Here is a 23,519-nt window from a genome sequence, read left to right on the forward strand (position 1 = left end):
TGCAGAGGACAGGTAACCCCCCACTACCCCAACCCCAGTCTGACGGTCACTCCCTGCAGAGGACAGGTAACCCCCCACTACCCCAACCCCAGTCTGACAGTCACTCCCTGCAGAGGACAGGTAACCCCCCACTACCCCAACCCCAGTCTGACAGTCACTCCCTGCAGAGGACAGGTAACCCCCCACTACCCCAACCCCAGTCTGACGGTCACTCCCTGCAGAGGACAGGTAACCCCCCCCCCCCAGAGACCTCCTCCTCCAACTGACGCTGTAGTATTTAACGGTGCTGTTGTCTTCCTAAAACAGGTCCTCCTCCCAGACTTTCTGAAGGACCATCCCATTGGGACAGGTACAGGTGTGTGTGTTTATCTGTGTGCTAACTGACTGGCTCAGTGATCTTTTGCCTCTGTTATGAAGTTTTAACATTTATTTTTATTTATTTTTTACCTTTATTTTACTAGGCAAGTCAGTTAATAATAATAATAATATATCCACACCTGACTAGTGATGTCACGTCCTGTTCCTGTCTCTCTCACTCTCCAGCCCCTCTGGTCGTGGGAGGAACCATAGCGACCGCGCCCCTCCCTCCCAGCCTCCGCCCACCAACGTGCCACCCCTTCTCTACAACCCTCCCTCCATTTTCTCCTCTCCTCTTCCCCATCCCCCAGGTGTCATACCCCCCCACTACCCCCCTCCCCACTTCCCCCCGGGGCAACAGCCCCCCTCCAGCTACTCCCTGCCCCCTCCTGGCTACCCCCTACCCCAGGAGTCACCAACCCCCCTGGGCGCCCCCAACACCCAGCCCCCCTCATCGGGAAGCCAATCCCCTCCTCCTCCTTCCTGTCCAAAGATGAGTTCTACAGACAGCAGAAGAGGCTAAAGGATAAGTGAGTAAACTGACTGTCATTCTGACTGTTGTTCTGATGGACCGACTGTCATTCTAACTGTCAATCCGATAGACTGACTATCATTCTAACTGTTGTTCTGATGGACTGACTGTCGTTCTGACTGTTGTTCTGATGGACTGACTGTCATTCTGACTGTTGTTCTGATGGACTGACTGTCATTCTGACTGTTGTTCTGATGGACCGACTGTCATTCTGACTGTTGTTCTGATGGACCGACTGTCATTCAGACTGTTGTTCTGATGGACCGACTGTCATTCTGACTGTTGTTCTGATGGACTGACTGTCATTCTGACTGTTGTTCTGATGGACTGACTGTCATTCTGACTGTTGTTCTGATGGACTGACTGTCATTCAGACTGTTGTTCTGATGGACTGACTGTCATTCTGACTGTTGTTCTGATGGACTGACTGTCATTCTAACTGTTGTTCTGATGGACCGACTGTCATTCTGACTGTTGTTCTGATGGACCGACTGTCATTCTGACTGTTGTTCTGATGGACTGACTGTCATTCTGACTGTTGTTCTGATGGACTGACTATCATTCAGACTGTTGTTCTGATGGAATGACTGTCACTGATGGACTGACTGTCGTTCTGATGGACTGACTGTCATTCAGACTGTTGTTCTGATGGACTGACTGTCATTCTGACTGTTGTTCTGATGGACTGACTGTCATTCTGACTGTTGTTCTGATGGACTGACTGTCATTCTGACTGTTGTTCTGATGGACTGACTGTCATTCTGACTGTTGTTCTGATGGACTGACTGTCATTCTGACTGTTGTTCTGATGGACTGACTGTCATTCTGACTGTTGTTCTGATGGACTGACTGTCATTCTGACTGTTGTTCTGATGGACTGACTGTCATTCTGACTGTTGTTCTGACGGACTGACTGTCATTCTGACTGTTGTTCTGATGGACTGACTGTCATTCTGACTGTTGTTCTGATGGACTGACTGTCTCATTCTGACTGTTGTTCTGATGGACTGACTGTCTCATTCTGACTGTTGTTCTGATGGACTGACTGTCATTCTGACTGTTGTTCTGATGGACTGACTGTCATTCTGACTGTTGTTCTGATGGACTGACTGTCTCATTCTGACTGTTGTTCTGATGGACTGACTGTCTCATTCTGACTGTTGTTCTGATGGACTGACTGTCATTCTGACTGTTGTTCTGATGGACTGACTGTCTCATTCTGACTGTTGTTCTGATGGACTGACTGTCATTCTGACTGTTGTTCTGATGGACTGACTGTCTCATTCTGACTGTTGTTCTGATGGACTGACTGTCATTCTGACTGTTGTTCTGATGGACTGACTGTCTCATTCTGACTGTTGTTCTGATGGACTGACTGTCATTCTGACTGTTGTTCTGATGGACTGACTGTCATTCTGACTGTTGTTCTGATGGACTGACTGTCATTCTGACTGTTGTTCTGATGGACTGACTGTCATTCTGACTGTTGTTCTGATGGACTGACTGTCTCATTCTGACTGTTGTTCTGATGGACTGACTGTCATTCTGACTGTTGTTCTGATGGACTGACTGTCATTCTGACTGTTGTTCTGATGGACTGACTGTCATTCTGACTGTCGTTCTGATGGACTGACTGTCATTCTGACTGTTGTTCTGATGGACTGACTGTCATTCTGACTGTTGTTCTGATGGACTGACTGTCATTCAGACTGTTGTTCTGATGGACTGACTGACTGTTGTTCTGATGGACTGACTGTCGTTCTGACTGTTGTTCTGATGGACTGACTGTCATTCTGACTGTTGTTCTGATGGACTGACTGACTGTTGTTCTGATGGACTGACTGTCATTCTGACTGTTGTTCTGATGGACTGACTGACTGTTGTTCTGATGGACTGACTGTCATTCTGACTGTTGTTCTGATGGACTGACTGTCATTCTGACTGTTGTTCTGATGGACTGACTGTCATTCTGACTGTTGTTCTGATGGACTGACTGTCATTCTGACTGTTGTTCTGATGGACCGACTGTCATTCTGACTGTTGTTCTGATGGACCGACTGTCATTCTGACTGTTGTTCTGATGGACTGACTGTCATTCTGACTGTTGTTCTGATGGACTGACTGTCATTCTGACTGTTGTTCTGATGGACTGACTGTCTCATTCTGACTGTTGTTCTGATGGACTGACTGTCTCATTCAGACTGTTGTTCTGATGGACTGACTGTCTCATTCAGACTGTTCTTCTGATGGACTGACTGTCATTCTGACTGTTGTTCTGATGGACTGACTGTCATTCTGACTGTTGTTCTGATGGACTGACTGTCTCATTCTGACTGTTGTTCTGATGGACTGACTGTCTCATTATGACTGTTGTTCTGATGGACTGACTGTCTCATTCAGACTGTTGTTCTGATAGACTGACTGTCATTCTGACTGTTGTTCTGATGGACTGACTGTCATTCTGACTGTTGTTCTGATGGACTGACTGTCATTATGACTGTTGTTCTGATGGACTGACTGTCATTCTGACTGTTGTTCTGATGGACTGACTGTCTCATTCTGACTGTTGTTCTGATGGACTGACTGTCATTCTGACTGTCGTTCTGATGGACTGACTGTCATTCTGACTGTTGTTCTGATGGACTGACTGTCATTCTGACTGTTGTTCTGATGGACTGACTGTCATTCAGACTGTTGTTCTGATGGACTGACTGACTGTTGTTCTGATGGACTGACTGTCGTTCTGACTGTTGTTCTGATGGACTGACTGTCATTCTGACTGTTGTTCTGATGGACTGACTGACTGTTGTTCTGATGGACTGACTGTCATTCTGACTGTTGTTCTGATGGACTGACTGACTGTTGTTCTGATGGACTGACTGTCGTTCTGACTGTTGTTCTGATGGACTGACTGTCATTCTGACTGTTGTTCTGATGGACTGACTGTCATTCTGACTGTTGTTCTGATGGACTGACTGTCATTCTGACTGTTGTTCTGATGGACCGACTGTCATTCTGACTGTTGTTCTGATGGACTGACTGTCATTCTGACTGTTGTTCTGATGGACTGACTGTCATTCTGACTGTTGTTCTGATGGACTGACTGTCTCATTCTGACTGTTGTTCTGATGGACTGACTGTCTCATTCTGACTGTTGTTCTGATGGACTGACTGTCTCATTATGACTGTTGTTCTGATGGACTGACTGTCTCATTCAGACTGTTCTTCTGATAGACTGACTGTCATTCTGACTGTTGTTCTGATGGACTGACTGTCATTCTGACTGTTGTTCTGATGGACTGACTGTCTCATTCTGACTGTTGTTCTGATGGACTGACTGTCTCATTATGACTGTTGTTCTGATGGACTGACTGTCTCATTCAGACTGTTGTTCTGATAGACTGACTGTCATTCTGACTGTTGTTCTGATGGACTGACTGTCATTCTGACTGTTGTTCTGATGGACTGACTGTCATTATGACTGTTGTTCTGATGGACTGACTGTCATTCTGACTGTTGTTCTGATGGACTGACTGTCTCATTCTGACTGTTGTTCTGATGGACCGACTGTCATTCTGACTGTTGTTCTGATGGACCGACTGTCATTCAGACTGTTGTTCTGATGGACCGACTGTCATTCTGACTGTTGTTCTGATGGACTGACTGTCATTCTGACTGTTGTTCTGATGGACTGACTGTCATTCTGACTGTTGTTCTGATGGACTGACTGTCATTCAGACTGTTGTTCTGATGGACTGACTGTCATTCTGACTGTTGTTCTGATGGACTGACTGTCATTCTAACTGTTGTTCTGATGGACCGACTGTCATTCTGACTGTTGTTCTGATGGACCGACTGTCATTCTGACTGTTGTTCTGATGGACTGACTGTCATTCTGACTGTTGTTCTGATGGACTGACTATCATTCAGACTGTTGTTCTGATGGAATGACTGTCACTGATGGACTGACTGTCGTTCTGATGGACTGACTGTCATTCAGACTGTTGTTCTGATGGACTGACTGTCATTCTGACTGTTGTTCTGATGGACTGACTGTCATTCTGACTGTTGTTCTGATGGACTGACTGTCATTCTGACTGTTGTTCTGATGGACTGACTGTCATTCTGACTGTTGTTCTGATGGACTGACTGTCATTCTGACTGTTGTTCTGATGGACTGACTGTCATTCTGACTGTTGTTCTGATGGACTGACTGTCATTCTGACTGTTGTTCTGATGGACTGACTGTCATTCTGACTGTTGTTCTGACGGACTGACTGTCATTCTGACTGTTGTTCTGATGGACTGACTGTCATTCTGACTGTTGTTCTGATGGACTGACTGTCTCATTCTGACTGTTGTTCTGATGGACTGACTGTCTCATTCTGACTGTTGTTCTGATGGACTGACTGTCATTCTGACTGTTGTTCTGATGGACTGACTGTCATTCTGACTGTTGTTCTGATGGACTGACTGTCTCATTCTGACTGTTGTTCTGATGGACTGACTATCATTCAGACTGTTGTTCTGATGGAATGACTGTCACTGATGGACTGACTGTCGTTCTGATGGACTGACTGTCATTCTGACTGTTGTTCTGATGGACTGACTGTCATTCTGACTGTTGTTCTGATGGACTGACTGTCATTCTGACTGTTGTTCTGACGGACTGACTGTCATTCTGACTGTTGTTCTGATGGACTGACTGTCATTCTGACTGTTGTTCTGATGGACTGACTGTCTCATTCTGACTGTTGTTCTGATGGACTGACTGTCTCATTCTGACTGTTGTTCTGATGGACTGACTGTCATTCTGACTGTTGTTCTGATGGACTGACTGTCATTCTGACTGTTGTTCTGATGGACTGACTGTCTCATTCTGACTGTTGTTCTGATGGACTGACTGTCATTCTGACTGTTGTTCTGATGGACTGACTGTCTCATTCTGACTGTTGTTCTGATGGACTGACTGTCTCATTCTGACTGTTGTTCTGATGGACTGACTGTCTCATTCTGACTGTTGTTCTGATGGACTGACTGTCATTCTGACTGTTGTTCTGATGGACTGACTGTCTCATTCTGACTGTTGTTCTGATGGACTGACTGTCATTCTGACTGTTGTTCTGATGGACTGACTGTCGTTCTGACTGCCGTTCTGATGGACTGACTGTCGTTCTGACTGCCGTTCTGATGGACTGACTGTCATTCTAACTGTCATTCTGATGGACTGACTGTCATTCTGACTGTTGTTCTGATGGACTGACTGTCATTCTGACTGTTGTTCTGATGGACTGACTGAGGAGTTGATCTGTCAGGTCAGGACTGTCTGACTGTCGTTCTGATGGACTCACTGAGGAGTTGAGTTTTGACACCTGTGTGCGATGTCATTCTACTCTGCTAATATGTATTGTGTGAGCGAATGGGGCTGGTGCCCGCGTGCTGCTCGACTGTTAGTCTCAGGTCAAGTCTGTTTTCCATCCGCCTCTTAGTTTATCATTTAAACTACGACGGAAAACCTTGTTCAGCTTTTTACGCTGTTGCTTCCCTCGTCTTACTTCTCCTACCGTTGTCCAAATATCTTCCTCTTCCTCCTGTCGTCCCCCAGCTCCGACTGTCGGTACGGTAACCGGGAAAAGTCCAAGCTGGATGAGTTCACCAACGACTTTGCCAAGGAGCTGCTGGAGTACAGAAAGATCCAGAAGGAGAGACGACGCTCTTATTCCAGGTATAATACAGAAGGAGAGGAGACGCTCTTATTCCAGGTATATTAATCATATAATACAGAAGGAGAGGAGACTCTTATTCCAGGTATAATACTCATATAATACTGAAGGAGAGGAGACTCTCTTATTCCAGGTATAATACTCATACAGAAGGAGAGGACAGTCTTATTCCAGGTATAATACTCATATAATACTGAAGGAGAGGAGACTCTCTTATTCCAGGTATAATACTCATATAATACAGAAGGAGAGGACTCTCTTATTCCAGGTATAATACTCATATAATACTGAAGGAGATGACAGTCTTATTCCAGGTATAATACTCATACAGAAGGAGAGGACAGTCTTATTCCAGGTATAATACTCATATAATACTGAAGGAGAGGAGACTCTTATTCCAGGTATAATACTCATATAATACAGAAGGAGAGGAGACTCTTATTCCAGGTATAATACTCATACAGAAGGAGAGGAGAGACTCTTATTCCAGGTATAATACTCATACAGAAGGAGAGGACAGTCTTATTCCAGGTATAATACTCATATAATACTGAAGGAGAGGAGACTCTCTTATTCCAGGTATAATACTCATATAATACAGAAGGAGAGGAGACTCTTATTCCAGGTATAATACTCATATAATACTGAAGGAGAGGACAGTCTTATTCCAGGTATAATACTCATATAATACTGAAGGAGAGGACAGTCTTATTCCAGGTATAATACTCATATAATACTGAAGGAGAGGACAGTCTTATTCCAGGTATAATACTCATATAATACTGAAGGAGAGGAGACTCTTATTCCAGGTATAATACTCATACAGAAGGAGAGGAGACTCTCTTATTCCAGGTATAATACTCATATAATACTGAAGGAGAGGAGACTCTTATTCCAGGTATAATACTCATATAATACTGAATGAGAGGAGACTCTTATTCCAGGTATAATACTCATACAGAAGGAGAGGAGACTCTTATTCCAGGTATAATACTCATATAATACTGAATGAGAGGAGACTCTTATTCCAGGTATAATACTCATATAATACTGAAGGAGAGGACAGTCTTATTCCAGGTATAATACTCATACAGAAGGAGAGGACAGTCTTATTCCAGGTATAATACTCATATAATACTGAAGGAGAGGAGACTCTTATTCCAGGTATAATACTCATACAGAAGGAGGAGAGACTCTTATTCCAGGTATAATACTCATATAATACTGAAGGAGAGGAGACTCTTATTCCAGGTATAATACTCATATAATACTGAAGGAGAGGACAGTCTTATTCCAGGTATAATACTCATACAGAAGTAGAGGAGACTCTTATTCCAGGTATAATACTCATATAATACAGAAGGAGAGGAGACTCTCTTATTCCAGGTATAATACTCATACAGAAGGAGAGGAGACTCTTATTCCAGGTATAATACTCATACAGAAGGAGAGGAGACTCTTATTCCAGGTATAATACTCATATAATACTGAAGGAGAGGAGACTCTCTTATTCCAGGTATAATACTCATATAATACTGAAGGAGAGGAGACTCTATTATTCCAGGTATAATACTCATATAATACTGAAGGAGAGGAGACTCTTATTCCAGGTATAATACTCATATAATACTGAATGAGAGGAGACTCTTATTCCAGGTATAATACTCATACAGAAGGAGAGGAGACTCTTATTCCAGGTATAATACTCATATAATACTGAATGAGAGGAGACTCTTATTCCAGGTATAATACTCATATAATACTGAAGGAGAGGACATTCTTATTCCAGGTATAATACTCATACAGAAGGAGAGGACAGTCTTATTCCAGGTATAATACTCATATAATACTGAAGGAGAGGAGACTCTTATTCCAGGTATAATACTCATACAGAAGGAGGAGAGACTCTTATTCCAGGTATAATACTCATATAATACTGAAGGAGAGGACAGTCTTATTCCAGGTATAATACTCATACAGAAGTAGAGGAGACTCTTATTCCAGGTATAATACTCATATAATACAGAAGGAGAGGAGACTGTCTTATTCCAGGTATAATACTCATACAGAAGGAGAGGAGACTCTTATTCCAGGTATAATACTCATATAATACTGAATGAGAGGAGACTCTTATTCCAGGTATAATACTCATACAGAAGGAGAGGAGACTCTTATTCCAGGTATAATACTCATATAATACTGAATGAGAGGAGACTCTTATTCCAGGTATAATACTCATATAATACTGAAGGAGAGGACAGTCTTATTCCAGGTATAATACTCATACAGAAGGAGAGGACAGTCTTATTCCAGGTATAATACTCATATAATACTGAAGGAGAGGAGACTCTTATTCCAGGTATAATACTCATACAGAAGGAGGAGAGACTCTTATTCCAGGTATAATACTCATATAATACTGAAGGAGAGGAGACTCTTATTCCAGGTATAATACTCATATAATACTGAAGGAGAGGACAGTCTTATTCCAGGTATAATACTCATACAGAAGTAGAGGAGACTCTTATTCCAGGTATAATACTCATATAATACAGAAGGAGAGGAGACTCTCTTATTCCAGGTATAATACTCATACAGAAGGAGAGGAGACTCTTATTCCAGGTATAATACTCATACAGAAGGAGAGGAGACTCTTATTCCAGGTATAATACTCATATAATACTGAAGGAGAGGAGACTCTCTTATTCCAGGTATAATACTCATATAATACTGAAGGAGAGGAGACTCTCTTATTCCAGGTATAATACTCATATAATACTGAAGGAGAGGAGACTCTCTTATTCCAGGTATAATACTCATACAGAAGGAGAGGAGACTCTTATTCCAGGTATAATACTCATACAGAAGGAGAGGAGACTCTCTTATTCCATGTATAATACTCATACAATACAGAAGGAGAGGAGACTCTTATTCCAGGTATAATACTCATATAATACAGAAGGAGAGGAGACTCTCTTATTCCAGGTATAATACTCATACAGAAGGAGAGGAGACTCTTATTCCAGGTATAATACTCATACAGAAGGAGAGGAGACTCTTATTCCAGGTATAATACTCATATAATACTGAAGGAGAGGAGACTCTCTTATTCCAGGTATAATACTCATATAATACTGAAGGAGAGGAGACTCTCTTATTCCAGGTATAATACTCATATAATACTGAAGGAGAGGAGACTCTCTTATTCCAGGTATAATACTCATACAGAAGGAGAGGAGACTCTTATTCCAGGTATAATACTCATACAGAAGGAGAGGAGACTCTCTTATTCCATGTATAATACTCATACAATACAGAAGGAGAGGAGACTCTTATTCCAGGTATAATACTCATACAGAAGGAGAGGAGACTCTCTTATTCCATGTATAATACTCATACAATACAGAAGGAGAGGAGACTCTCTTATTCCAGGTATAATACTCATACAGAAGGAGAGGAGACTCTTATTCCATGTATAATACTCATACAGAAGGAGAGGAGACTCTTATTCCAGGTATAATACTCATACAGAAGGAGAGGAGACTCTCTTATTCCATGTATAATACTCATACAGAAGGAGAGGAGACTCTCTTATTCCATGTATAATACTCACACAGAAGGAGAGGAGACTCTCTTATTCCAGGTATAATACTCATACAGAAGGAGAGGAGACTCTCTTATTCCAGGTATAATACTCATACAGAAGGAGAGGAGACTCTCTTATTCCATGTATAATACTCATACAATAAAGAAGGAGAGGAGACTCTCTTATTCCAGGTATAATACTCATACCGAAGGAGAGGAGAGACTCTTATTCCATGTATAATACTCATACAGAAGGAGAGGAGACTCTCTTATTCCATGTATAATACTCATACAATACAGAAGGAGAGGAGACTCTCTTATTCCAGGTATAATACTCATACAGAAGGAGAGGAGACTCTCTTATTCCATGTATAATACTCATACAGAAGGAGAGGAGACTCTCTTATTCCATGTATAATACTCATACAATACAGAAGGAGAGGAGACTCTCTTATTCCAGGTATAACACTCATACAGAAGGAGAGGAGACTCTTATTCCATGTATAATACTCATACAGAAGGAGAGGAGACTCTCTTATTCCAGGTATAATACTCATATAATACTGAAGGAGAGGAGACTCTTATTCCAGGTATAATACTCATATAATACTGAATGAGAGGAGACTCTTATTCCAGGTATAATACTCATATAATACAGAAGGAAAGGAGACTCTTATTCCAGGTATAATACTCATATAATACTGAATGAGAGGAGACTCTTATTCCAGGTATAATACTCATATAATACAAAAGGAGAGGAGACTCTTATTCCAGGTATAATACTCATACAGAAGGAGAGGAGAGACTCTTATTCCAGGTATAATACTCATATAATACAGAAGGAGAGGACAGTCTTATTCCAGGTATAATACTCATACAGAAGGAGAGGACAGTCTTATTCCAGGTATAATACTCATATAATACTGAAGGAGAGGAGCCTCTCTTATTCCAGGTATAATACTCATACAGAAGGAGAGGACAGTCTTATTCCAGGTATAATACTCATATAATACTGAAGGAGAGGAGACTCTCTTATTCCAGGTATAATACTCATATAATACAGAAGGAGAGGAGACTCTTATTCCAGGTATAATACTCATATAATACTGAAGGAGAGGACAGTCTTATTCCAGGTATAATACTCATATAATACTGAAGGAGAGGAGACTCTTATTCCTGGTATAATACTCATATAATACTGAAGGAGAGGACAGTCTTATTCCAGGTATAATACTCTTATAATACTGAAGGAGAGGAGACTCTCTTATTCCAGGTATAATACTCATACAGAAGGAGAGGAGACTCTTATTCCAGGTATAATACTCATATAATACTGAATGAGAGGAGACTCTTATTCCAGGTATAATACTCATATAATACTGAAGGAGAGGACAGTCTTATTCCAGGTATAATACTCATACAGAAGGAGAGGACAGTCTTATTCCAGGTATAATACTCATATAATACTGAAGGAGAGGAGACTCTTATTCCAGGTATAATACTCATACAGAAGGAGGAGAGACTCTTATTCCAGGTATAATACTCATATAATACTGAAGGAGAGGAGACTCTTATTCCAGGTATAATACTCATATAATACTGAAGGAGAGGACAGTCTTATTCCAGGTATAATACTCATACAGAAGTAGAGGAGACTCTTATTCCAGGTATAATACTCATATAATACAGAAGGAGAGGAGACTCTCTTATTCCAGGTATAATACTCATACTGAAGGAGAGGAGACTCTTATTCCAGGTATAATACTCATATAATACAGGAGAGGAGACTCTTATTCCAGGTATAATACTCATATAATACTGAAGGAGAGGAGACTCTCTTATTCCAGGTATAATACTCATATAATACAGAAGGAGAGGAGACTCTTATTCCAGGTATAATACTCATACAGAAGGAGAGGACAGTCTTACTCCAGGTATAATACTCATATAATACTGAAGGAGAGGAGACTCTCTTATTCCAGGTATAATACTCATATAATACTGAAGGAGAGGAAACTCTCTTATTCCAGGTATAATACTCATACAGAAGGAGAGGACAGTCTTACTCCAGGTATAATACTCATATAATACTGAAGGAGAGGAGACTCTCTTATTCCAGGTATAATACTCATACAGAAGGAGAGGAGACTCTTATTCCAGGTTTAATACTCATACAGAAGGAGAGGAGACTCTTATTCCAGGTATAATACTCATATAATACTGAAGGGAGGAGACTCTCTTATTCCAGGTATAATACTCATACAGAAGGAGAGGACAGTCTTACTCCAGGTATAATACTCATATAATACCCATGCAATATTCACATAGTACTAGTAACTGTAATACAATACTCGTATAATAGTATTCTAAGCCTGCGTAGTAGTATTCTATACTTGCAAAATAGTTTTCTTTACTCATATAATAGTATTCTATACTAATAACACTTAATCTCGCCCCCATCTCTCTCTTTCTCTCTCCATCTGTCCATTTCTCTCTCTCTCTCCATCTGTCCATTTCTCTCTCTCTCCATCTGTCCATTTCTCTCTCTCTCCATCTGTCCATTTCTCTCTCTCCATCTGTCCATTTCTCTCTCTCTCTCTCTCCATCTATCCATTTCTCTCTCTCGGTCTCTCTCTCTCTCCATTTCTCTCTCTCTCTTTCTCTCTCTCTCTCCATCTATCCATTTCTCTCTCTCTCCATCTGTCCATTTCTCTCTCTCTCTCTCCATCTATCCATTTCTCTCTCTCGGTCTCTCTCTCTATCCATTTCTCTCTCTCTTTCTCTCTCTCTCTCCATTTCTCTCTCTCTCCATCTATCCATTTCTCTCTCTCTGTCTCCAGGTCTAGGTCGTCCTACAGTAGCTCATCCTACTCCAAATCCCGTTCCCGTTCTCGTTCGTACTCCCGTTCCTCCAGTCGATCCAGATCCCGTTCCAGATCCCGTTCCAGGTCTTACTCCCGCTCCTCTCCGTACTCCCGCCGCCACGGACGACCTCGCGGCTACCGCTCCCGTTCCCGTGGCTACCGCCGATCACGCGCCGCCGCCTTTCAGGGACGGTGGAGGGGGGGAGGGGGAGAGGACGGGGTGTCTATATTACCGGTCACGCTCTAGATCACCTGGCCAAGGGGGTACCGGACCCACACTCCTCCACCCCCAAGCTCCCGCAAGCCTGCCGCTGCTGGACCGCCACCGGAGGGTGAGAGGAAGACCGGGCCGGACCCGGGAGAGGGATCGGGAGCCGGCGGTGTACGACCGGGGTCCAGAGCACAAAGACCCGTACGAGAGGGAGAGGTACCGGGAGTGGGAGAAGGAGTACAGGGAATGGTATGAGAAATACTTTAAAAACTACAACTCCCACAACCCTCCTCCCAATAACCCCCGCCGACAGGGGCCGACCCCCACTCGGTTTCGCCCCCGCCCCTGTGACACCCCCAGCCGGACGAGACAGAGACCCCTACAACCCTCCTCCACCCTCGGACTTCTACCCCTCCCCCCGACACCGCCTGGACCGTGGATCCTCCCCCTTCAGTCGAGGGAGGAGGCGAGGTGAGGGCTTTCCACCTCCCCCCTCACACCCCTCCCCCAGGGGCAGGAACCAGCCAATGACTTACCAGGAGAAGTGTGCTGAGCAGTTTGGAACTCTGCCGCTGTCCCGGTCAGCCAATCAGGATCATCAGACGCCACTGAAGGTCGCAAAGGGTGACAGAGATCCGTCGTCGAGCGTCGCCTCTCCCGCGGTCACTGTGACCTCCGACCTGAAAGAGCAGAAGCACAGGAAGAGGAAGAAGAGGAAGACTGAGCAGGGGAGAGGGGAGGAGTCCTTCAGTGCTTCTGACTCTACGGACGACGCTCGGAAAGAAGAGAAGGAGGAGAAGAAGAGGAGAACCGGGAGTTCTCCCGTTGGTTAACGTCAAGCCATGACGACTCCACCCCAGTACGGGACCAGCCAATAGACAGCGACGCCTCAGACTCAGTCCCGGACAAAGCTGAGGTGGACCAGGGACAGTAAGGAGGAGGAAGTGAGGAGAAAGAGTGACAGAGTTTATAAACGCGGACCGGACTCCAGCGTAGCGAGGAAAGACTCATCGTCCAAGACCTGGAAGACCGTTAGAGAGACAGACCGGGACCAGACCGTGTACAGCCGGTTTAGCCTACCAGAAGATGTCTCTAACAGAACCAGTCAGCCAAACGGGTCAAAGATGAATCTATTCCCTTCCAACCAGACTCTTGCACCTCCCCCCAGAGAGAAATGGAACTCCAACACCCTGCACCCCGAGCATCAGCTCCCAAACTACCTCTTCCTAATCCCCATGCATATCAGCTCGACACAGCTAGAATCAACCCAGACCTATTCAAACCGGTTAGAACCGACCCAGACCAGTTTAAACCTGTCAGAACCGACCCAGACCAGTTTAAACCTGTCAGAACCGACCCAGACCAGTTGAAACCTGTCAGAACTGACCCAAACCAGTTTAAACCTGTCAGAACCGACCCAGACCAGTTCAACACAGTTAGAACCGACCCAGACCAGTTTAAACTGGTTATAACCGGCCCGGATCATTTTAAACCATTCAGAACCGACCTGGACCATTCCAGACCAGCCAAGGAGGAGCAGAGAGGGAAGAGAGATCCCGGGTTTCGGCAGGACAGGGGCTCAGGGAGAGAGGACAAGCCCAGGAGAGAGGCTGACATCAGGGTGGGTAGAGAACAGGAGAGAGACCCTGCCAAAGCTCCAGACACCAAGTCTGAGAAGAAGAGGAGGAGGAGGAAGGAGGAGGAGGAGGAGGAGAAGACGAGAAAGGAGGAGAGGAGTGTGTCTGATAAGGAGATGGAGGTGCCCCGAATCAAGTCTCCCGGAGTGGAGCTCACCGAGACCGTAAAACCCTGCAACCTCAAATGTGACGTAGAGGAGGAGAGGGCTTCCGTAAGGCCTCTGATGGAGAGTGGGATGGCAGGAGGACAACCCCAGAGGAAGATTAAGACCAACAGAGAAGAAGGGAGGAGGGCCGGCAAGCTTGCGGGCGTGGCCGGAACAGAGGCAGCCAATCAGAGCAGCTATATGAAGGGAAGCGTAGAGAGGAGCAAAGCCAAGAGGAACCGGAAGGTCCTAGCGTCCGAAGGACCGGGAACCACAGTGGACGACACCAGGTGAGACTGGCTGTGTGGAAAACTGATTGTTTCATCTGGTAGTAACAGTGTCGACCTGAGTGGGTTGACAGGAAGTCTCTCTGGGATGACAGTGTCAATGTCAAGTCATAACACATGATACAGTCCAACCCAGTCCCCCAGGGGGCAGTAGTCCTGTGAGGAGGAGGTGTCTATATTAACTATGTGTTGTTGTGTATTACACCACCAGTCCCCCAGGGGGCAGTAGTCCTGTGAGGAGGAGGTGTCTATATTAACTATGTGTTGTTGTGTATTACACCACCAGTCCCCCAGGGGGCAGTAGTCCTGGGAGGAGGAGGAGGAGGTGTCTATATTAACTATGTGTTGTTGTGTATTACACCACCAGTCCCCCTGTGAGGAGGAGGAGGTGTCTATATTAACTATGTGTTGTTGTGTATTACACCACCAGTCCCCCAGGGGGCAGTGGTCCTGGGAGGAGGAGGAGGAGGTGTCTATATTAACTATGTGTTGTTGTGTATTACACCACCAGTCCCCCAGGGGGCAGTAGTCCTGTGAGGAGGAGGAGGAGGTGTCTATATTAACTATGTGTTGTTGTGTATTACACCACCAGTCCCCCAGGGGCAGTAGTCCTGTGTGGAGGAGGAGGAGGAGGTGTCTATATTAACTACGTGTTGTTGTGTATTACACCACCAGTCCCCCAGGGGGCAGTAGTCCTGTGAGGAGGAGGAGGAGGTGTCTATATTAACTATGTGTTGTTGTGTATTACACCACCAGTCCCCCAGGGGGCAGTAGTCCTGTGAGGAGGAGGAGGAGGAGGTGTCTATATTAACTATGTGTTGTTGTGTATTACACCACCAGTCCCCCAGGGGGCAGTAGTCCGGTGTGGAGGAGGTGGTGTCTATATTAACTCTGTGTTGTTGTGTATTACACCACCAGTCCCCCAGGGGGCAGTAGTCCTGTGTGTGGCGATGGATCAGAGGGCAGAGCAGAGCAGACGAAGACTGTCGTTAAAACACTGGAGGAATACACCAATGACAGCTCGGCACCTGCTGACGGACACATAGTACTCATACAGGTCAGAGACACACAGCTCTACACCTGTTAGACTAGATGGTACTCATACAGGTCAGAGACACACAGCTCTACACATGTTAGACTAGATAGTACTCATACAGGTCGGAGACACACAGCTCTACACCTGTTAGACTAGATAGTACTCATACAGGTCGGAGACACACAGCTCTACACCTGTTAGACTAGACAGTACTCATACAGGAGACACACGGCTCTACACCTGTTAGACTAGATAGTACTCATACAGGTCAGAGACACACAGCTCTACACCTGTTAGACTAGATGGTACTCATACAGGAGACACACAGCTCTACACCTGTTAGACTAGATAGTACTCATACAGGAGACACACGGCTCTACACCTGTTAGACTAGATAGTACTCATACAGGAGACACAGCTCTACACCTGTTAGACTAGATAGTACTCATACAGGTCAGAGACACACGGCTCTACACCTGTTAGACTAGATAGTACTCATACAGGTCAGAGATACACAGCTCTACACCTGTTAGACTAGATAGTACTCATACAGGAGACACAGCTCTACACCTGTTAGACTAGATAGTACTCATACAGGTCAGAGACACACAGCTCTACACCTGTTAGACTAGATAGTACTCATACAGGAGACACACGGCTCTACACCTGTTAGACTAGATAGTACTCATACAGGTCAGAGACACACAGCTCTACACCTGTTAGACTAGATGGTACTCATACAGGAGACACACAGCTCTACACCTGTTAGACTAGATAGTACTCATACAGGTCAGACACACACAGCTCTACACCTGTTAGACTAGATAGTACTCATACAGGAGACACACAGCTCTACACCTGTTAGACTAGATAGTACTCATACAGGTCAGAGACACACAGCTCTACACCTGTTAGACTAGATGGTACTCATACAGGTCAGAGACACACAGCTCTACACCTGGTAGACTAGATAGTACTCATACAGGTCAGAGACACACAGCTCTACACCTGTTAGACTAGATAGTACTCATACAGGAGACACAGCTCTACACCTGTTAGACTAGATAGTACTCATACAGGTCAGAGACACACAGCTCTACACCTGTTAGACTAGATAGTACTCATACAGGTCAGAGACACACAGCTCTACACCTGTTAGACTAGATAGTACTCATACAGGTCAGAGACACACAGCTCTACACCTGTTAGACTAGATAGTACTCATACAGGAGACACAGCTCTACACCTGTTAGACTAGATAGTACTCATACAGGTCAGAGACACACAGCTCTACACCTGTTAGACTAGATAGTACTCATACAGGAGACACAGCTCTACACCTGTTAGACTAGATGGTACTCATACAGGAGACACACAGCTCTACACCTGTTAGACTAGATAGTACTCATACAGGAGACACAGCTCTACACCTGTTAGACTAGATAGTACTCATACAGGAGACACAGCTCTACACCTGTTAGACTAGATAGTACTCATACAGGAGACACAGCTCTACACCTGTTAGACTAGATAGTACTCATACAGGAGACACAGCTCTACACCTGTTAGACTAGATAGTACTCATACAGGTCAGAGACACACAGCTCTACACCTGTTAGACTAGATAGTACTCATACAGGTCAGAGACACACAGCTCTACACCTGTTAGACTAGATAGTACTCATACAGGGAGACACAGCTCTACACCTGTTAGACTAGATAGTACTCATACAGTCAGAGACACACAGCTCTACACCTGTTAGACTAGATAGTACTCATACAGGAGACACAGCTCTACACCTGTTAGACTAGATGGTACTCATACAGGAGACACACAGCTCTACACCTGTTAGACTAGATAGTACTCATACAGGTCAGAGACACACAGCTCTACACCTGTTAGACTAGATGGTACTCATACAGGAGACACACAGCTCTACACCTGTTAGACTAGATGGTACTCATACAGGTCAGAGACACACAGCTCTACACCTGTTAGACTAGATAGTACTCATACAGGAGACACACAGCTCTACACCTGTTAGACTAGATAGTACTCATACAGGTCAGAGACACACAGCTCTACACCTGTTAGACTAGATAGTACTCATACAGGAGACACACAGCTCTACACCTGTTAGACTAGATAGTACTCATACAGGAGACACACGGCTCTACACCTGTTAGACTAGATAGTACTCATACAGGGAGACACACAGCTCTACACCTGTTAGACTAGATAGTACTCATACAGGTCAGAGACACACAGCTCTACACCTGTTAGACTAGATAGTACTCATACAGGTCAGAGACACACAGCTCTACACCTGTTAGACTAGATAGTACTCATACAGGTCAGAGACACACAGCTCTACACCTGTTAGACTAGATAGTACTCATACAGGAGACACACAGCTCTACACCTGTTAGACTAGATAGTACTCATACAGGTCAGAGACACACAGCTCTACACCTGTTAGACTAGATAGTACTCATACAGGTCAGAGACACACAGCTCTACACCTGTTAGACTAGATAGTACTCATACAGGAGACACACGGCTCTACACCTGTTAGACTAGATAGTACTCATACAGGAGACACACAGCTCTACACCTGTTAGACTAGATGGTACTCATACAGGAGACACACAGCTCTACACCTGTTAGACTAGATGGTACTCATACAGGAGACACAGCTCTACACCTGTTAGACTAGATAGTACTCATACAGGTCAGAGACACACAGCTCTACACCTGTTAGACTAGATAGTACTCATACAGGAGACACACAGCTCTACACCTGTTAGACTAGATAGTACTCATACAGGTCAGAGACACACAGCTCTACACCTGTTAGACTAGATAGTACTCATACAGGAGACACACAGCTCTACACCTGTTAGACTAGATAGTACTCATACAGGAGACACAGCTCTACACCTGTTAGACTAGATAGTACTCATACAGGTCAGAGACACACAGCTCTACACCTGTTAGACTAGATAGTACTCATACAGGTCAGAGACACACGGCTCTACACCTGTTAGACTAGATAGTACTCATACAGGTCAGAGACACACAGCTCTACACCTGTTAGACTAGATAGTACTCATACAGGTCAGAGACACACAGCTCTACACCTGTTAGACTAGATAGTACTCATACAGGAGACACACAGCTCTACACCTGTTAGACTAGATAGTACTCATACAGGTCAGAGACACACGGCTCTACACCTGTTAGACTAGATAGTACTCATACAGGAGACACACAGCTCTACACCTGTTAGACTAGATAGTACTCATACAGGAGACACAGCTCTACACCTGTTAGACTAGATAGTACTCATACAGGGAGACACAGCTCTACACCTGTTAGACTAGATAGTACTCATACAGGTCGGAGACACACAGCTCTACACCTGTTAGACTAGATAGTACTCATACAGGGGAGACACACAGCTCTACACCTGTTAGACTAGATAGTACTCATACAGGAGACACACAGCTCTACACCTGTTAGACTAGATAGTACTCATACAGGTCAGAGACACACAGCTCTACACCTGTTAGACTAGATAGTACTCATACAGGAGACACACGGCTCTACACCTGTTAGACTAGATAGTACTCATACAGGTCAGAGACACACGGCTCTACACCTGTTAGACTAGATAGTACTCATACAGGTCAGAGACACAGCTCTACACCTGTTAGACTAGATAGTACTCATACAGGTCAGAGACACACAGCTCTACACCTGTTAGACTAGATGGTACTCATACAGGAGACACACGGCTCTACACCTGTTAGACTAGATAGTACTCATACAGGTCAGAGACACACAGCTCTACACCTGTTAGACTAGATAGTACTCATACAGGTCAGAGACACAGCTCTACACCTGTTAGACTAGATAGTACTCATACAGGTCAGAGACACACATCTCTACACCTGTTAGACTAGATAGTACTCATACAGGTCAGAGACACACAGCTCTACACCTGTTAGACTAGATGGTACTCATACAGGTCAGAGACTCACAGCTCTACACCTGTTAGACTAGATGGTACTCATACAGGTCAGAGACACAGCTCTACACCTGTTAGACTAGATAGTACTCATACAGGTCAGAGACACAGCTCTACACCTGTTAGACTAGATAGTACTCATACAGGTCAGAGACACACATCTCTACACCTGTTAGACTAGATAGTACTCATACAGGAGACACAGCTCTACACCTGTTAGACTAGATTGTCTCCTGTATGAGTACTCACGGCTCTACACCTGTTAGACTAGATAGTACTCATACAGGAGACACACGGCTCTACACCTGTTAGACTAGATAGTACTCATACAGGTCAGAGACACACAGCTCTACACCTGTTAGACTAGATAGTACTCATACAGGAGACACACGGCTCTACACCTGTTAGTCTAGATAGTACTCATACAGGAGACACAGCTCTACACCTGTTAGACTAGATTGTCTCCTGTATGAGTACTCACAGCTCTACACCTGTTAGACTAGATAGTACTCATACAGGAGACACAGCTCTACACCTGTTAGACTAGATAGTACTCATACAGGAGACACAGCTCTACACCTGTTAGACTAGATAGTACTCATACAGGTCAGAGACACACAGCTCTACACCTGTTAGACTAGATAGTACTCATACAGGAGACACACGGCTCTACACCTGTTAGTCTAGATAGTACTCATACAGGAGACACAGCTCTACACCTGTTAGACTAGATAGTACTCATACAGGAGACACACGGCTCTACACCTGTTAGTCTAGATAGTACTCATACAGGAGACACAGCTCTACACCTGTTAGACTAGATTGTCTCATCACAGCTCTACACCTGTTAGACTAGATAGTACTCATACAGGAGACACAGCTCTACACCTGTTAGACTAGATAGTACTCATACAGGAGACACAGCTCTACACCTGTTAGACTAGATGGTACTCATACAGGAGACACACAGCTCTACACCTGTTAGACTAGATAGTACTCATACAGGTCAGAGACACACAGCTCTACACCTGTTAGACTAGATAGTACTCATACAGGAGACACAGCTCTACACCTGTTAGACTAGATGGTACTCATACAGGTCAGAGACTCACAGCTCTACACCTGTTAGACTAGATAGTACTCATACAGGAGACACAGCTCTACACCTGTTAGACTAGATAGTACTCATACAGGAGACACACAGCTCTACACCTGTTAGACTAGATAGTACTCATACAGGTCAGAGACACAGCTCTACACCTGTTAGACTAGATAGTACTCATACAGGTCAGAGACACACAGCTCTACACCTGTTAGACTAGATAGTACTCATACAGGAGACACAGCTCTACACCTGTTAGACTAGATAGTACTCATACAGGAGACACACAGCTCTACACCTGTTAGACTAGATAGTACTCATACAGGTCAGAGACACACAGCTCTACACCTGTTAGACTAGATAGTACTCATACAGGTCAGAGACACACAGCTCTACACCTGTTAGACTAGATAGTACTCATACAGGTCAGAGACACACAGCTCTACACCTGTTAGACTAGATAGTACTCATACAGGTCAGAGACACACAGCTCTACACCTGTTAGACTAGATGGTACTCATACAGGTCAGAGACACACAGCTCTACACCTGTTAGACTAGATGGTACTCATACAGGTCAGAGACACACAGCTCTACACCTGTTAGACTAGATAGTACTCATACAGGGAGACACACAGCTCTACACCTGTTAGACTAGATGGTACTCATACAGGAGACACAGCTCTACACCTGTTAGACTAGATAGTACTCATACAGGAGACACAGCTCTACACCTGTTAGACTAGATAGTACTCATACAGGAGACACACAGCTCTACACCTGTTAGACTAGATAGTACTCATACAGGTCAGAGACACACAGCTCTACACCTGTTAGACTAGATAGTACTCATACAGGAGACACACAGCTCTACACCTGTTAGTCTAGATAGTACTCATACAGGAGACACAGCTCTACACCTGTTAGACTAGATAGTACTCTACATGAGACTCACAGCTCTACACCTGTTAGACTAGATAGTACTCATACAGGAGACACAGCTCTACACCTGTTAGACTAGATAGTACTCATACAGGAGACACAGCTCTACACCTGTTAGACTAGATAGTACTCATACAGGTCAGAGACACACAGCTCTACACCTGTTAGACTAGATAGTACTCATACAGGAGACACAGCTCTACACCTGTTAGACTAGATAGTACTCATACAGGAGACACAGCTCTACACCTGTTAGACTAGATAGTACTCATACAGGAGACACAGCTCTACACCTGTTAGACTAGATAGTACTCATACAGGTCAGAGACACACAGCTCTACACCTGTTAGACTAGATAGTACTCATACAGGTCAGGACACACAGCTCTACACCTGTTAGACTAGATAGTACTCATACAGGAGACACACAGCTCTACACCTGTTAGACTAGATAGTACTCATACAGGAGACACACAGCTCTACACCTGTTAGACTAGATGGTACTCATACAGGTCAGAGACACAGCTCTACACCTGTTAGACTAGATAGTACTCATACAGGACACACAGCTCTACACCTGTTAGACTAGATAGTACTCATACAGGTCAGAGACACACAGCTCTACACCTGTTAGACTAGATAGTACTCATACAGGTCAGACACACAGCTCTACACCTGTTAGACTAGATAGTACTCATACAGGTCAGAGACACACAGCTCTACACCTGTTAGACTAGATAGTACTCATACAGGTCAGAGACACACAGCTCTACACCTGTTAGACTAGATAGTACTCATACAGGTCAGAGACACACAGCTCTACACCTGTTAGACTAGATAGTACTCATACAGGTCAGAGACACACAGCTCTACACCTGTTAGACTAGATAGTACTCATACAGGTCAGAGACACAGCTCTACACCTGTTAGACTAGATAGTACTCATACAGGTCGGAGACACACAGCTCTACACCTGTTAGACTAGATAGTACTCATACAGGTCAGAGACACAGCTCTACACCTGTTAGACTAGATAGTACTCATACAGGTCAGAGACACACAGCTCTA

General features: G+C 44.4%; 1 protein-coding gene and 1 pseudogene across 1 annotated transcript; both read left to right on the top strand.

The window, feature by feature from the left end:
• Window positions 1–14,400, top strand: part of LOC135531119 (E3 ubiquitin-protein ligase RBBP6-like) — a 51,366-nt pseudogene extending 36,966 nt beyond the window's left edge.
• LOC135531120 (E3 ubiquitin-protein ligase RBBP6-like) lies at window positions 14,386–16,441 on the top strand. The gene is made up of 2 exons (XM_064959237.1): window positions 14,386–15,345; window positions 16,261–16,441. The coding sequence occupies exons 1-2, from the start codon at window positions 14,447–14,449 to the stop codon at window positions 16,427–16,429; spliced, it is 1,068 nt and encodes a 355-aa protein (XP_064815309.1). The 5' UTR covers window positions 14,386–14,446; the 3' UTR covers window positions 16,430–16,441.
• The last annotated feature ends 7,078 nt before the right edge of the window (window positions 16,442–23,519 follow it).

The sequence above is a fragment of the Oncorhynchus masou genome, unplaced genomic scaffold, assembly GCF_036934945.1.
Source record: "Oncorhynchus masou masou isolate Uvic2021 unplaced genomic scaffold, UVic_Omas_1.1 unplaced_scaffold_1520, whole genome shotgun sequence".
NCBI classification, from domain to species: domain Eukaryota; kingdom Metazoa; phylum Chordata; class Actinopteri; order Salmoniformes; family Salmonidae; genus Oncorhynchus; species Oncorhynchus masou.

Coding starts and splice junctions, on each gene's coding strand:
- LOC135531120 (XM_064959237.1), top strand. CDS start 14,447: ATGGAACTCCAACACCCTGCACCCCGAGCATCAGCTCCCAAACTACCT. Junction 15,346..16,260: donor ACCACAGTGGACGACACCAG/GTGAGACTGGCT, acceptor TTACACCACCAG/TCCCCCAGGGGGCAGTAGTC.